At 40.5% G+C, this 16,621-nt stretch overlaps 2 protein-coding genes across 11 annotated transcripts in view; one reads left to right on the top strand and one right to left on the bottom strand.

Moving 5' to 3' along the window:
• The window catches only part of PGS1 (phosphatidylglycerophosphate synthase 1), a 54,575-nt gene extending 41,666 nt beyond the window's left edge, over positions 1 to 12,909 (top strand). For 2 of the 7 annotated variants that reach the window (XM_056817401.1, XM_056817406.1), the window contains 3 exons: positions 2,885 to 3,033; positions 7,061 to 7,207; positions 12,127 to 12,909. In XM_056817401.1, the coding sequence (XP_056673379.1) occupies positions 2,885 to 3,033; positions 7,061 to 7,180 (269 nt within the window). In that variant the 3' untranslated portion in view covers positions 7,181 to 7,207; positions 12,127 to 12,909. Of the gene's footprint in view, positions 1 to 2,884; positions 3,034 to 7,060; positions 7,208 to 12,126 lie in introns of those variants that run through there. The other 5 variants (XM_056817403.1, XM_056817405.1, XM_056817404.1 and 2 more) reach the window with 5 other exon arrangements.
• Positions 11,964 to 16,621, bottom strand: part of DNAH17 (dynein axonemal heavy chain 17) — a 233,706-nt gene continuing 229,048 nt past the window's right edge. For all 4 annotated transcript variants that reach the window (XM_003340283.4, XM_056817399.1, XM_056817398.1 and 1 more), the window contains 5 exons: positions 16,233 to 16,415; positions 15,518 to 15,700; positions 14,611 to 14,754; positions 13,774 to 13,999; positions 11,964 to 12,308 (listed from right to left, as the gene is read on the bottom strand). In XM_003340283.4, the coding sequence (XP_003340331.2) occupies positions 12,061 to 12,308; positions 13,774 to 13,999; positions 14,611 to 14,754; positions 15,518 to 15,700; positions 16,233 to 16,415 (984 nt within the window). In that variant the 3' untranslated portion in view covers positions 11,964 to 12,060. The remainder of the gene's footprint in view (positions 12,309 to 13,773; positions 14,000 to 14,610; positions 14,755 to 15,517; positions 15,701 to 16,232; positions 16,416 to 16,621) is intronic.

The raw sequence follows: 16,621 nt of genomic DNA, 5'->3' as shown, positions 1-16,621 counted from the left end.
AATTTGAACCTATGATGTTCTTCCACCTTTTTAGTTGATTGCCCACAAATGGACTATGTAGGGGAACATGAATTGTCCAAAAAATAATGGGGGAAAGGGGAAAGAGGTAAGTCTGATAAGGTCCTACAGGCAAGAAAACTGCTTGTCCTTGATTCAAGGATTTCATTGATCCCAGACATTCATGCATTTAGATCAGTTTTTAAAATGTAGAATATGTCCCAAGCAGTAGGCACCCTTTGTCTCTACCAGGCTTTGAGGTCTTGGACTGTTTGAAGAACAAATACAAATTTACAGCACTATAAATTGGCTCTGCTTGGGTCCCTTTGAGTAGTTCAAGATAGCAGATCAAGCAATGTGACTCTGAATTTTTTAAAAAACAGAATCATTTTCAAATCAGAAAGACTGATAACCAATACTAACTTCTAGCTTCTAACTTGACCTAAGAAAGGGTTATGCAGATCTGGGTTCCTATAACCTCAGTCTTCCTAGCTATAGTTTTATCTCTTTAGAGAAGAAATAGTTGTGCAAATTATCCTGGAGGAAGGTGGTGCTCAGAGACCATAGATTTCCTGTAAAGAGCACAGAAGAATTGACTGTTCTGTCCTATACTGCCAGGACCCAACACAGGAATCATTTGTATTCTAATGACTAGAGACATGACAGGTGACACCCCCATTTCCCATTCTCTCCCCTCTTAGCCCCCTAGGTTCAGGTTGGGACACAGGAGTCAAACCAAAGTCAGAACAACTCACTGTGGTGTTGACCCTGGGTAGCCAACCCAATTAGATCTTCTCACTTAAGGAGATGCAGTAGATGAAGTGACCCAGGCAATTTGACTGGCTTTGATGTGGCACATAGTAGGGGGAGGAGGAAAGTGCATTACAGGAACAGGCAGCAAACTGACATTTTCTTTTAGCCAAGGTATTCTCAGAAATATTCTTGTTTTGAATTAGAATTCGAATTAGAAATGGACTTCTATTTTAGAATCTCAGTGTTACATACTATTGATTCATATGTGATGGTCATGTACCTCTCTGGGTTGGTTAAAGGATTTGGACAGGCACAGAATAGATTTGACTATTATTTAGATTGACTAAAAATAGAGAATTTTTGAGTAAAGCAGGGTCAGTTCGAAGTGAACCCAATAAGAAGAAAGGGAATGGGCCCAGTTTGATTACATCAAAATTCACTTGTGTGGCTAGGATATGCTTCTGAGGTAGTGATGGTGTGGCAGTGGGAAAAAGTCCAGTCCTGTCTCTATTATGTCGAAGAAAATGGAAACCTGAGGATTGCTTTTTGGGGAGGACGTGACTGGTTAGATCATGGTCCAGATAGGGGTCAATGACATAGTCAATTGATGGTGGTGGGGTGCTTAGGATAGGAACACTAAGCGGAGCAGAAATCGTCGGTCATAGTTTTTGGAAAGCTGGGGGACCAAAGTCTAAAGTGAATAGGAATTTCCTCATGGTGTAACTCTGCAATAGTAATTTCCCAGAGTTGGGGAGAGAAGGAAATGCCCATTACTACTGGGGGATGCCCATACTTCACATTTCTGTTTCTGTGTCTATACTGTGGTGAGCTGGCTTCTTTCCTAATTTTTAAAAAAGGCAGTTCCTCTTATAGACAGGGGCAGAAAATCTTTTGAGTTTCCTGAACCCAAACTCTTACCTACTCAAAGACCTCTTGACATCTCCAAGGTCAGTGATTTGTTTTGTTCAGTTTTAAAATTTCAGTTCCAAATTCTCTAGAGCCCTCCCTCATCCATTGAGAATGCAAGAAACCCTTTATACCTACATGGAATATACATGGATATGTACATATACATGGAATCGGGCAAAAATCCACCTTAGCCAAGGCCAGTGTTATAATGAGTATTTTCTAGACTTCTTAGCCATCTGTGAAGCTTTGTAGTTACATTTTGTCCTGAAAGAAGAGAGGAGTGGGAGTGGGTGTTGGTTTGGTCTATTTCCCTGTCTTTGACAAAGAAAGAGTAGCAGCTCAGCTTTGGTTCTATGTAGGGATAGGTAGTGAAGTAAACCACTACTTAGCTGGACCCAATCTGTTTCACCTATAATGGAATCTTACTTGTGCTTTCTTCCAAAGGACCAATTATAAGGTAGGATGGATTGATGAAACCCACTCCATTTTCATAGCCATATGTATCTCTCTTACCAGGAAGCAGCTAGCTTTTACAAGGAGACTTCTCCTTTCACTTGTACTTCCTAGAAACTGACTGGCCTAAAGTTAAACCTGGAGCTCTTAAGTTTTGGTTTAGTAGCAATAATCAGGTCAGGATGTGGTGGCCAAGTCAGAGATTGAGGGCACTGAATTTTCTGAGGAGGGAAAGATAGTGCCTGGAATATGTGGTTGACAGTAGTATACAGATAAGAAAATGTGGACAGAGATAATATACCCTTTAAAATTTTTCAACAAAAACACCCAAAGTGCCAAGTATTGGTTGTGCTGTTAGTGCTTGAGCCAAAGGGCCAAAGCTGCTGAAGTGTAGCAAGTTACCATTTGGGTACATAAGTGTTCCAGGTAGTGGTGAGTAAGGCCAAGATACTGACCTTTGGTAGTCCTGGAGTCCCTGCTAAGCATGTGTCTGTATTAAACAAGAGATTCTCTAAATGTCCCTGGCCTCTCAAATATGTGGCACGTATACCTGTGAATAACCTAGAACCCTGTTAGGATCTGTTTGTTGGGGTAGAAGAGCTGGTGGGGAAGAAGATAGCGTTACTGCTTCAGCCTTCCCACTCCTCCTGCCATGGCCATTTCATCTCTAGTAAACTCCACTGCATTTATTTTAAGATGAAACAACGCTTGGAGAGGATTTCAGCAGATTCTTGCTCATTCCCTCTGTCTGCACATTTCCTTTTCCCTGCAGGCCTGTGGCTGTACCTGGCAGGGAGCAGTCTGCCTTGTCTCACGTTGATTGGCTCTCCTAATTTTGGATACAGGTCAGTTCATCGGGACCTGGAGGCTCAGATTGCAATTGTGACAGAGAACCGAGCCCTGCAGCAGCAGCTCCATCAGGTGGGTTGGGGCCAGTGGGAATGCCTAGGACCATTGATATAAAGCCAGGAGTTCATTTGAACCTTTCAGATTAGTATGCTACTGTGACCCACTATGGTAACTAAAACTCTAGAAGGTGGCTAACATCAGGTTCCTCCTGGGGACTGCTTCCTGCTGGGAAGCATAGATCAGAGTGGGAAAGAAGTCTGCTTTTCCCCAGTGAGTGAATCTTCTTTTAATGGGAATGGTTGGTCCCTGTAGACAAACCCAGAGGAACCTTTCTGAGAATCATTTCTTGACTCTCCTGTGGCCACAATTCTAGCACAGCCAAATCCATTCTCCCTGATGAGACCAGTTGCCTGGCAGCTTAAGACTTTTTTTTTGGGGGGGTTAGAACCATTCTAAGAGAGTAGAACCAAAAATTGCTTAGATATCAGCCCTCTTCAGTGGAAACTCATAGGAGGGGTTCAGTGATTTCAGGAAAATTTCCTACAGAAGAAGGGCAAGCTGCTTGGGAGCATTAGGGACGAGAGCATGCTAAAAAAAATACAAAAAAAGAAGAAAGAGGAAAAATCTGATAGTTTGGAAAGCTAGAGCTTTAAACTGCCTAAAATATCAGCACTAAAGGAATCTATACTAATTATAGAAATCTCTGAAAAGGCAAACTAGGAGGAAAAATGACTTTTTTTAAAATGGCAATTTTCCTGGAGACTAGTGCTAATTAATCTCTGGAAATTAAACCTGGTTTTAGTGTCCAGGTGTGAAGCCATTAGTCACTTCAAATGGTGATACTGTAATTTTGTGATCTAGAAACATAATAGAAGATAGAAGCAGTGTGGAAGAAAATAATGTTCATCTACTGCTAGCCTAGTACTGTATTCAAATGGCATTTAGTAATGGACTTGTGCTGGCTTGAGGCATGTCATCTGATTGGTTTCATTTCCCCTTTAACATGACGTTAGAAAGAACAGAAATAGAAGCAGTAAGATTGGCTGACCTCATTTAGAGTATGGTCTTTTGGACTTTCTGAGATATTTTTCTTCAGAAGAAGTTTTGATCTCACATATCCTTAGTATCATTTTCTCCATAGCCCAAAAAGGGAAGGAATCAAGGCTTCCCTTTGACCATGAAGGAAACATCTCCAGAGAGAGCTAACTTCTCTAGGGTCACATGGAAAGTTTGTATAGGACACCTCTCCTTCAAGTTCCCAGGTGTTATCGCTTAAGTTCGCTCTTAGATAGTCCCTGTTGCTTCTCTTGCAGAAAAGGCTTTTCTAGAGTGTCCAGTTGTGTCTGATTTTACAGAGTTCTTTGGAAGGTATGGAAAAGGGGAAGCTCTTAACTTCCTCCTAACTGTGGATAAGAATTCAAAGATCCAACCCTTATTACTCCTTGCCCTCCATCTCCCCCTGTCCCCGACAACAGCACTTTCTTCATAATAGCCTCATGATGTAGCAAGAATAGAACCACATATTAGCCATATTCTCTGCCTTTTTTTTACTCAACCTGGATGGAAAAGATAGTTGGTTGTCTTGGGGTTGGTGAGAGGCCTTCATAATCACATTACTTCCACTTAGACCACTTTGCTTAAAATGCCTAGATCAGCACATTAACGAAGTCTCTGTGATAGATCTAAACACAAGCTAGGTTAACTTTGAACCCAGATCAGTCCTTAAGCATGAGGGGAATACCAATGCCATGACCCTAGTAACTCCAGTTACCCTTTTGAGATCTTGTCTTATTGTTTCCTTTCCTCTCATGCCAATCACATACATATGACTTCTGCTCTGTTTGTCAGTGTTCATAAACTTCAGCTATTGACTTCATTTTTGGACTTTTGCTCCCAGATGTTTGGGAACTGCAGTTGTGAAATTGTTTGCCCCTTTGGTGTTGAACAGGAAAATGAGAACTGCCTTGTTTCTCTGGGCCCTGCCTCTCTGGACTTTGATAATCCTGATAGCTGGAGAGGAGGGGGGTTGGGGTCATGTGCAAATGGAACAATCCAGTTGGCTGGTTTGTCTAGCTGTTCACATTTTACAGTATAGATAATATAAAATGACTGAGATGTGTACTGAAGCAGAAAGATTACAGTAATCAAGATTTAAGTCAAGGTAGAGAGTACAGTTGGCCTCTGAGGCTGACTAGTGTGAATATGAATTTGAAATTGCCCACATTATATCCTTCTCTCTATTTGTGCCAGTGGCATAGAAAATAAAAATTTCCTCAAGCTCAGTAATCTTTGAACCTGATTTTTGTGGGTTATTGCTTCCAGGTCAGTAAAGGCAGTTCTTAATACAATTTTGTTGATTTAAGGCCAACATTAGGTGCCCACAATAGAAAGAGAAGAAAAAATCCTTTTAGACTTGGACCCTGAACTCCCATGTCTTATTGGATGTTGTTTTTTGGTATCAACTGAGTGACACTGAATAAATATCGATCATGTTAAGGTTTCTCAATTTCTTGAATGAACCACATCCTGGCTCTTAGGAAAATCTGGGATGCTTGTGGCCAGAGCCAACAGAGTTGGAATATTTTTCCTTCTTCCCAAATCTGAATAGGGACATTTGAGGTTAGCAGAAGGTGATAACTCGTGCATTAGGTGCTATTAGATTAACTATATTAACCTCTCTTCCCTCACTTCCCAACATATACATACAGCTCCTAAAACCCTAACCATCGCCCTCAAAAGCTGCCTCATTAGTTCTTTCTCTGCTATGCAAGGAAGGACTGGGACTGTTACTTTGAGCTCTGAGCAGGAGAGGAAGAAAGTTTATTTACATAAGAAGCAAAGACCTGTCCCTCCATACATTACAAGTGGTAAACTTCCTGGTATTGTTCAGAAGACACATCTCCCACTTGTGACCCAAGAAATGCTCCCCTCAGTGGCATTGTAATCTATATCAGCTGACTTCCTCTTGAATCTGTATCGAGGAGCCTGTGAGGAAACGCAAGTGTTTCTGGTAATTTAATTGAAATCTTGGCTGCTTATTCATTTTGAAAGCATAAAGCTGGAGCCTGGTCTGTGGAGAGCTCTTCGAATCAGCCCCTTGAGACTGGAGCTGGATTCTGTGTCATCAGCCCTAGCCAGGGATTTGGACCCTGGGAGCAACACAATTAGAAGGCAAGATTATTACATCCTTTTGTGACACAGAGTTGAGGTAGGGTCCCCCAGCCATCTGAAACCATTACACAGTCCCTAGGGCAATAAACTTTTTTTGTGCTCAAGGAAAAAAGTCAGAAAGGATATATAATATTATATAATATATAATAAATAATAATAAAAGGAAGAAATTAGGTTAGGCTTTATGCTTCTGTCAGGTCCTTATCCTGAAAGGGAAGAAAAATCGCTGCAGCTTGATTAACAGTCCCTCCAGATTTTACTGGAGTCATTGGGTTTCTGTTTCTTTTGGCTAGGGTTGATCTCAATCCTATATTGATGTTAAGTTGGAGTCTTCTAGTGGAGGCTTCTGTTCTAGAAAGAAAAGCCACCAAACCCTTCCTAGATGACTGGGTACTCAAAGCTATAGGGCTGGGGGCTGGAGAAGGGTAATATAGATGAGCGATTTCTTTCCCTGAATATGCTTACAACAAATTAGAAAGATAGTATTTTTGTATGTATTCTTAACATACTTCCTAACTTTTAGATAAGAGGACTTCCTTAGTCTTTACATGGAATCCTCACCTTGAAAAGAGCTCGCCTTGAAATCATTACCATGTCAGCAAACTACCCCTGGCTAAACATGAGGCCCATCTGCTTTTTATATCTCTAAGCTAAGGATGATTTTTACATTTTTATTGTATTTGAAAATGTAAAAACTATTTATAGCTGCTCACTGTAGCCTTTTTGTTGTAGTTTGCTGTCCTCTGCTCTAAGTCATAATTGGAATTTTTTAGCCATTATTTTATGGTACCATCTGAGGTTCTATGCTAAACATTTGTTTTTGTTTTTTTTTTTTTCCAAGAAAATTCTTTGGCTGTGGCCAGTAGGCCACTCTTGCTTGGTTGGTTCTGGGTGGAATTTGACTAAGTGTTTTTATGCTATTCCCTAGGAACAGGAGCAACTTTACCGAAGGTCAGGTTTGGTGTCTTCAGCCACCTTTGAGCAGCCAAGTCGGTATGTCAAGCTGTGGGTAAAGATGGTGACTCCACTGATTAAGAACTTCTTCTAATGACAGAACCTTGTGACCACTTGTTAGGTAAGAATTCTGCCCTTCTCTACTGAATCTCAGCTTTGTTTTGATCATTTCAACTTGGTGCATAGGTTAGCACAGTACAATTCATTCAGACATAAAATCTTTTTCATCACTTCTCTTGGGTGAATCCAAAATAATGTTTAAGGATTTGAGTAGTTTCCATCTAATCTGTTCCCTATCATTGATGGGAACTGATAAATTTCAGAATGTTCTCACCATACAGCATATAGTAAGTGCTTAATAAATGCACAATGCCTTCTTGTTGCAGATTTCCTCTGCTGTAGATACAGAACTGAAAGCCATTAAGATAGTTTCTACTCATCTTCTGACACTGCAAATTGGGAGAACAGCCTTGGCTTTTTGCCATTGCCAGCTATTACTAATAGCTTGTGAGCAAAAGGCATCTAAGGAATCAGATCCTGAGCTAGTTTTCTTGCTGACGTCTTATTGACGTTCATCTGACTTAGAGCTAAAGAGATGAGATGCTCAAGATTTGTATACATTAGTACTACCTAGAGGAACAGTGACCTTCAGTAGCAAGGGGACCCTTAATATCTTTCTTGATACACAACCATTATACACAGAACTTGACGAGACAAATGACTCCGGAGTGGGGCTAGGCAGTTCCATGTTTCTGAGATATCTGAGGCCTTGATTAAATTTGACGAATAAGTTTACTGCTGAGAGGCAGTAAATTAAACTCAATTTAATCTTCAATACCTATCTGGCAGTTTCATCAGGAAAACCAGGTACCTCTGTTCCAGACAAATTTTGTTCAGACCCTTTACCCAGGAGACCTTTACCCAGGAGTTAGAACAAGATGAATTGTCTCCAAATTTTGTTCAAATATGTTGTAAAGGAGTTCTGGAGTCTCTGTTGATGTTTTGATGTTGATGTTGATGTTTTGCCCGTTTTGAACCACGGATTCTTTGGGTTCTATGAGTTAAGACCCTGATTTCCCTCTGACATAAGCATTTTCCAGTTTCATTGAATTCACTAAAACATTTTTTCTCACTTACAAAGAACATCATATTTATTGAGAAATGAGCATTCCCTTATGGTTGCAGTAAGAGTATTTTGTCACTCAGAGACCTTATTGTGAAATTTCCCTGATCATTCAGTTGTTTGAATCTGTCAAGGACATGTATATAGGGTCTCTCTGGTTCACAAGTACCTTCTTTTGAAGGAAAGGGAGGGATTTGAGAAACTGATCTTTGTCCTTAATAGATTTATGGAGTAGGATTAGATCTCTTCTTAACCTGATTTTTGACTTGGTCTATAATCCTTTTAGTATGGTTTCTGTTAAGTCTGTTGCTAAAGGATTAGCTCTTGTCTTTTGTCCCCCTTGCTGTTCATTCCAGTATCTAGTTTGCTTTTTACTTGGAATTTCCCAATGATAGCATCTTTCAGGCTAGGGTGATAGCTTCTTTTACTCTCCATCTCACTAAATATCCCAACAACTTTTGAGGCAAGGTGGCCATAGGCTTGGTATATTATGGAACCTATGACAAGCAGCAGCTACTCCAGAGTATCCACGCACCATTTAACAAGGGTAGGCTTCAAAATAGTTATTAAATTGTTCTATAACACAAGATTGGAGAAACCAAAAGAATGTACAGAGGCAGTAAAGGGCTGTGGATAGAGACCTTAAATAAACGGGTCTAGCATTCCTTTAGGTCATGTGGGACCAATATAAACACTCTTGTGACATAGCTGCAGTTTAAGAAATCAGCAGTGCTGATGATGGCCTGTTCTGGCTTTATGTTCTGACTTTATTCTCATTGTTCTTTGATAATTTAAACTCGTACTGGATGGAGATGCCCTCTCATCAAGAAAATATCTGCCCTAGAACAATAACTCATCTCTTTAAAAATCAGAACTGGAGATTCAGTCATCAAAGCATTTAAAAAAAAAAAACCCTTACCTTCTGTCTTGGAATTAATACTGGGTATTGGTTCCAAGGCAGAAGAGTGGTAAGGGCTAGGCAATGGGAGTTAAGTGACTTGCCCAGGATCACACAGCTGGGAAGTGAATGAGGGCAGATATAAACCCAGGACCTCCCATCTCTGGGTCTGGCTCTCAATCCACTGAGCTATCCAGCTGCCCCATCACCAAAGCATTTTTAAGTTGCAAAGTTTCCTCTCATTCTAATTTTCCCTTGGGCACTTGATTCAGCCTTAAAGCTGAATCATTCCCCTGAAACATTTAGAGATAATTTGGTCAACTGGCCACACCATGATGAGTGGGACAATTGCCTATACCTTATCTTACCTAGGTAAATTTAAAAAAGACACTGGAAGGGGTTGTGCCAACTATTTTCAACATAGAGGGAACCTTAGAGGATTTGGGAGTTGAAAGGAACTTCATAGACCAATGATTCCAATTTGGACCTTTTCTGGAAGACTTCCTGCCACTTTCTAAGGCAATCCATTCTGCTTTTAGAAGGGTCTCATTGTCAGGAAATATTCCATTACACTAAATCCCACAGTCTTTTCCTTTGCAATCTGTATCAATTACCTCTTTTTCTACCTACTGGGACCCAAGACAGAACAAACAAATCTTACCCTTTTTATAAAACATTATCACTACCTAAAATTTTATGTTCTCCAAGGTAAACATATCTAATATCTTCAACCATTGTTACATGAATTTGAGACCTTTTCACCATCTTGATTTCCTTCCACTTAATCATTTACTCTGAAATTATGTCCAGAACTGAATATGATACTCTAGATGTGGTCTGGCCATGGCAGAGCATACAACAGTACTATCACTACTTTAAAGATACCATGCCTTTCATAATGTAGTTCATTTCTGTAATAATAGAGGTAATAATATCTGATACTTATTACTCTAAAGGTTTACAGGGTTCCTTGCATTCATTATCTCAATTCTGTGAGGTAGATTTATAAATTTTAAGACCTCCATTTTGCAGGTATTTGAACCCTGTTTGAAGTTTAAAATAATACATAGGAAATAGAATCTCTGGTATGGGGAGGATGTGTAGACTTGACGACCAAGGTGTGTGCAGTTGTCTAGTGTGGCATGAAGGAGCAATCTAGGGTCTCTTTACATTTTAGTAAATTATTTCAAGTTCAGGGTTTCACCAACCACTTAATAATGTAGGATAATTTTAAGTATTTGAGTGTAGTTAGAGGAAAAAATGATGATCTTAGAACTGTTGTCCTAAATCATCCTTCCAACCAGCCTTCATTTTGCTTTCTACACAGCTAAGTGACCTTCCCTTATCTCAGCCTTACTCTAGAAGATGTAATACATGTTACTTTTTATTCATGACCTGAAAATTTTCTCCAAATTGCTCTTCTTTAGATCTTCTCTAGCTCAACCTTGTTCTTACAGATTTTCCATCAAATCTCTCTTCTTCTCTACTTTCAAAGCCAGACAGCCAGACCTCTACCATTCTTAGAAGCATTACCTCTGACTATATATAGCCCTTTATAGGCCCTTTTCTTCTCCCACAGTTTGGAAAAAAACAGGCCAGGGCTTGTCTCCTGGGTAGAAAGGTGAAGGTTGGTAGGAAAGTTACTTATGATTCCAAATAAAATACTACAGCTTTACCTAGCTGACTAGTGAGACATGGTGCTTCCTCTCATCATTCAACTTGAATTAATAAAATTCCTTTTCCACAGTGCTTTAGTAATATTAATGTTTAGTTAATCCTATGACTGAATAAAATGTCAGTGGAAAATAATCACTTGTGGATCATCTAATACAACTGCATCATTTTAAATGGCAAAGTTGGATTTAGAACCCAGGCCTCAAATCTGAATTGGTGCCCAAACTCTCACCCCCCACCAACAAAACATATTTTGTTACCTTTTAATAGGATAGCTTTAATGTAGATGCCAGGCTTCTTGAAGAAGGATTCTAAGATGTAGAGAAAAGTCCAAGCTTTTCAAGCATCTGGGAATCTTTATCAGTGAAGGTGGGCAATAGAATGCTGTATATGGAAGAGAACAGCAGGTAGGCCAGTTTGGTGGGAGAGGAGTGTAGGAGTAGAATGTGATTTGGCCTTGAGCTCTGGTTGGAGCCAGATGATGAAAGACTTTAAAATGCCAAAGAGGAGTTTTTATTCTAGAAGCAGTTGGAAGCCATTGAATTTTTTTTTTCAAACAGGGGAATGGTGTCACACTAGAATTATCAATTTGGTAGCTATTTGGAACATCACATATATACTCAATAAGGCAGTTAATAATGTGTTAGCAGTTTCATAAAAAATGGTAAGTACAAGAAAATTTTTGGCATCTGGACCACAAAGCTTGAGCCAAAAACACCATTTCTATCAAACAACCTATCCACAAATGGAACAGATCTAGGGCTTGGCATGTAGGGACTGGCTGGTGTTAAGAGGACCTGCTTAGATCTTTGTGTGACCTGTGCTTAGCTGTGTGTGCAGAGAGAGACTTGAGTAAATTTGGTACTAATGGGTTTCATCCCCAGGAATAACAGTCAGAGAGGTGTTGTATTTACAAATAAAACCAGAGACTTTGGGGAAGTCTGTTGTTTATTGGGATGTTTTCCCTTTGCTACTGGAAATTACCTCAGGTAGCCTATTTCTTCTAGTGGCTTGAGCAAGTTTAGATGCAAGTAGATAAGATGATCATGGCCAATTGCTATTAATATTTTCATCTGATGCCTCTTCTTCCTCAATTCAGCTAAGTAACTTGATTATTTAAGGGAAAAATAAAAAGTAAAACCCCAAAACCCCACATGGAACCCTGTTTAAAAAAAATACAAGTTGTGGAATGGAGTTCTTTTAATTCCAAATTTTGCTTGGGCTTAATGTGGCACAAATCATCATGGGCAGCAAATATTGTCCTAACCCATGGAGAAAATTAAGACTGTAAGAGCAATGCAACAGCTGCTAAAATCCACTTAGCAGCTTTTTCTTTTGTCTTCAGGTTAAAGGTCCAGACGTAAGTGGGGCCACGGATTCGAGTTTTGTAGACAGGACATTCATATACGTTTTTGGTTTCCATACGGTCTACAGGAATGGCCCTGATGAAGATGACGGGCATGGGTGGTGTTAACTCCTTCAGCCGAGCTTCTGCAATGACTCCACTTTGGGTGTCCCAGCGAGCTCCTGCAATCAACAACATGGCTCAGGCACTGGGCCCATATGGAGGCTGTTATTTCCCATTTGGTGTGCTGGCAGTAACTCAGGGAAGAAGAGAAAGGGAGAGGCCCTGTCTTTGCCCCTTCCTGCCCTTGGAGAAGTGCTTATGGGACACAAGTCTTGGCTCCTGCAGAGTAGAGGCTTTTTGCCAGAGCCTGAACTGTCATAGAAACAGCTAAAAATGGAATTCGCTAAAAATAGGGTTTCATGGGGGTAATTACGTGCATTACAACTGACTCGCGTATCCCACTATGCACTCAGGAATTGCTTAACACAAAAGCTTAAAATGAATGAAGTTCCTTGAGTTTCTATCTATTTAAAATTGTGATATTTCCAGAGCCTGATCCCTTAGCTTTCTATTTGCTATGGCAGGAAGTCACAGCTCTAGCCAAGTATTATTGGAGACCTTCCTATTTAATGTCTGTCTTATGTGTATACATACATTATACACATATATATATATATAATTATTAAAAGGATTTACTTTTAACCATTATTTCTACTTATCCTATTTAATGATGTTTATATTTCCTGCCTGAAATTCCAAAATAAATATTAACAAAGTGGTTGTGACTGTGTCTTTCTTCAGTGGAAAATAGTGAAACTGCTCCCATCCCACACCCCCATTGGCATTAATTGATATTTTCCCAGAATTAAGGGATAAAATCAGTCATTCATTCATTCATCAGTCTAAGGGCCAGGGAGGGGGAGTTGAGGGGTGGGTGTCATTTAGCTCAATGAACTCAAGGGCACTTTCTGACCTCCCTTCTCCTATATGCCTTTTTCAGAGAAGCTTGAACACAGGCTCTTCTGTTTTCCACAAGTATATAGGATAACTTCTTGGAACTCACTCAGAAGAAGACAGTTATCACATACCTTTGCAACTCTAAAGAACTCTTAAAGTTCTGGAAGGCACAGAAATGTATAATTCTGAGCCCCCTGGGCCTAGAAAGACTTTTTTTCTTATTTTTTGAAAGGTTTTAAACTCTTCTTGCATTTTTAGAAGAGGCAACATGGCATAGTTACTAAAGTTAGCCTTGAAATGAGAAAGACTTGGCTTCAAATCTTGCCTCTGACACATTGGACAAATTACTTAGAACTCTCAGGGACCTGACAGAGAAATTGCTGATATACTTTAGGTAGAGGAAGTAGCTTCCTGGGGAGCTTCCAATGAGATTTTGTACAAAAAAACAACCCAGGCCAAACAGTGGCTTCTCTTTTCCCTCCTATTAGTGCATATTCTCAGAATTAAAGTTTCCCTTGTCTGCCCAGCTTTCCAAACCATGAAGGCTGAAAGCATCATTCACCCCTTACTCTTCCCAAGCTCCAAGTTCACCTAATTCCTTACTGAGAGTTACATGTCTCATGTGTTTGAATTGAGTGGAAGTCATTAACATTCTAAGTTTTGCTAGGTTGCTAGAACCCTTTTTACCTTCCATAAAAAGGCCATTCACATAGGCACCCTCCCTTGGAGGAGCTGTCATGTCTTCCTTGGCTTTCTTGGTCACTTCCACAGAAAGGCACATCTTATCCAGAGGCCATTCATTCTTCCTGGCCATGGACTGCATGATGGCAGTGAGGAAAGACTGGGGATTAAAGAAGCCAGCTAACCACACTGATGTGGGCAAGGCAAAATCTGTTGTCCAAGATTCAAGTTCCTGGAAGGAAACATGAAAGGAGACTTGTGACTAAGAGACCCTTGCCTCAGGCCTCACTAAGCAGAGGGAATGCTATAATGCTTCCTCTTCCTTTGCTTTCCAGCCAGAGAGCTGAGAGAGCTTTACAAAGAACAATCAATGAAGCTCTGCTGCCTTCTTATGTATGACGTAGGTTTACTGTTTGGCTCCATTTTAAATGAGGGAACGGGAAAAGAAGGGTCAAGAAGGGACTTACTTAAAATTGGAGCCTAATCACATTAGACATTCCAGTCCTGGTGCTCAAGTCATTCTGCTTGTTGCAGCAGCCCAGCACACACTTCATTCACTGCATCCCTTGCTAACACTGGGAATATCTGACAATAGATTAATTTTGGTGGAAACTGCTCTCCTTTCATACTTGTTTATTTTCTTTGCTAATGAGGAAATGCTTCCATTGTTACAGGAAGCCTCAAGGGTTGTGGGCCAGGATCTTCCTGCCATGACAACTGTACCTTTAGAGACTTTGGAGCCTCTCCTCTTAGCAGGCCCTGGGAGTGAGCAAACTTATCCCAACCTTTAGAGACCCTTCATCTCAGGCCAAGCAGGAAGGCTGAGAGAAAGAAGCTACTCACCCGGATCCGAAGAATCAGGTCAGTGTACCAAGCTGCCAGGCCCAGCATGGAGGGATAGGCCCGAGTTACCCATGCTTCAGGCACGTTGTCATAAAACAGAGCATTGGAAAGTTCTTCCATGTCTGTTGTTATGGTTAATTCTCCCTAAGGAACATAAAAAGCACCAAGGTAGAGATGGGCTGGTGTCAGCCATCTCCCCATAGTTCTCATCAGTGCATGATACAAAGGTGGCAGAAAGCTGACCTGTCATTTCATTAGACTGAAGGTAAGGGTACCCTTGGCTGTGGCCACTGAGCTGCAGAGATCTCAGCTGGATGGACTAAGTGTGAGCCTAGTGACATTCTACATGAACAAGTTCCTGTTCAGAAATGGAGGGAGTGGATAAGCATTTATAGAGCCAGGTGCTATGCTAAACTTTATACACATATCTCTGGTGTCCTCCCAACAACCCTGCAAAAAGGGTTATTTTATTAATTTATGACTGAGAAAACTAAGGCAAACAGGTTTAAGTGACTTGCCTGGGGCCATACAGCAAATAAAGGTGTGCAGCCAAATTTGAATTCAGGTCTCACTCCAGGCTCTTCCCATGTGATTGCACTTCTGCTAAAAGGGGAAACCCTAGACTGCCTTAGAAGATCAGTGGTCTGCTGGCTAGAGATTATGGTGGACTTCTAAGTTCCCTGAGTATTTGCCTGATCCCATTTCATAGTATTTAGGATACAGTTCCATGGAGGGAGCAATGCATTAAGGAATGAGGAGTGTGAGGGAATGAGATGGTAATTAGAGAACTGGAACTAAAGTTCTATCTTTTATAGACTTAGGGATTTTGTTTGTTTGGCAGTATAGTGAGCCAGGCCTGCTGTGGGGAGGTCTTTTCCATAAGACCTTGGACTAAATATTTTTTCACCTTTAATCCCAGGTTCAGCTCCTTAAGTGATCGTCGCATTTCATTAGTCAGGATGTTCATTCTTTCACATTCTTGAAAGGCGACTACCACATAGGGTGTCTTCTCAGCTGCTTTTGCCATGATTTCTGCCATGTTAAATGTCTCTGGGAGCTTCTCAAGGATCTCTTCCAGCACGGCTTTGACCTGAAAAACCCCAACACATCCCTGTTACTGGTAGTCTGTCACGAGTTCTTTGGTTTGTGTTATTAAACCATAGTCATTTAAGTTAATAAAACAACAACCAACCCATACATTTCATCAAGCCGGTTTTTTTTTTCTTTTTACTGAAATGTCCATAAACTTGACCTACAGGTAAGATGAAGAAAGGACCTCCCGGGGTGCTGTCATAAAATGGTTGACCCTTTGGGGCAGGATGATATTCTTAGTGACTTTTGACTTTTGTTCTCTTTAGGAGGTTTTCAGCAAAACTCATGAAGAAGCATTTGCACAGGTTTTGTTTGTTTGTTTTAATTTATTAAAAAGATTTGTCTATCCTCAATTTCTGGTTACCAAGAATTTCTAGGTGTGCAAAATGAGAGGCTTGAGAAGGGAGAGTTTTTTAGTAAACAGCTAAAAACATTGGGCTTTTTGTGATTTGAGGATCGAGAAGTCAAAAGCTTTCCCATTAAGTCCTGAACCTCAATTTGTGTTTCTGAAATGTTTAAAAATTTCTTGCCTTTTCCTCGCGAGACACTCCTGTACCTGCCCCTGAGTCAGACTCTTTGGGCTGCATTTCCAGAACAGTTCGGAATAGCTTCTCAGAGGTGACTGTCAGAAAACCAATCTCAGCATTGGGGTGCAGACCGTACAAATATGGACTTTCAGGGGGCAAGTTTTCATCTATGTATTCATGGTAACCCTAAAAAAAAAGAGAAAAAAGAGTACATCTTCAAACAAGAAGATTCTTGGTTCTGATATGTTAGACAAGGTGCTCTTGTCATGTTTACTAAACGCTTGTGTGCATGTGATATCTTCTTAAAGCCCAGGTCCAACCTCACCACCAAGTCCCTGTATACCATTCATGGCTGCTTCTACTTAATACCTTGCTATAAGTAGGAAATTTCC

This window comes from Monodelphis domestica, chromosome 2 (genome assembly GCF_027887165.1).
Source record: "Monodelphis domestica isolate mMonDom1 chromosome 2, mMonDom1.pri, whole genome shotgun sequence".
Taxonomy (NCBI): domain Eukaryota; kingdom Metazoa; phylum Chordata; class Mammalia; order Didelphimorphia; family Didelphidae; genus Monodelphis; species Monodelphis domestica.
The sequence above is the reverse complement of the archived record's forward strand: the minus strand, read 5'-3'. Positions and strand labels throughout refer to the sequence as shown.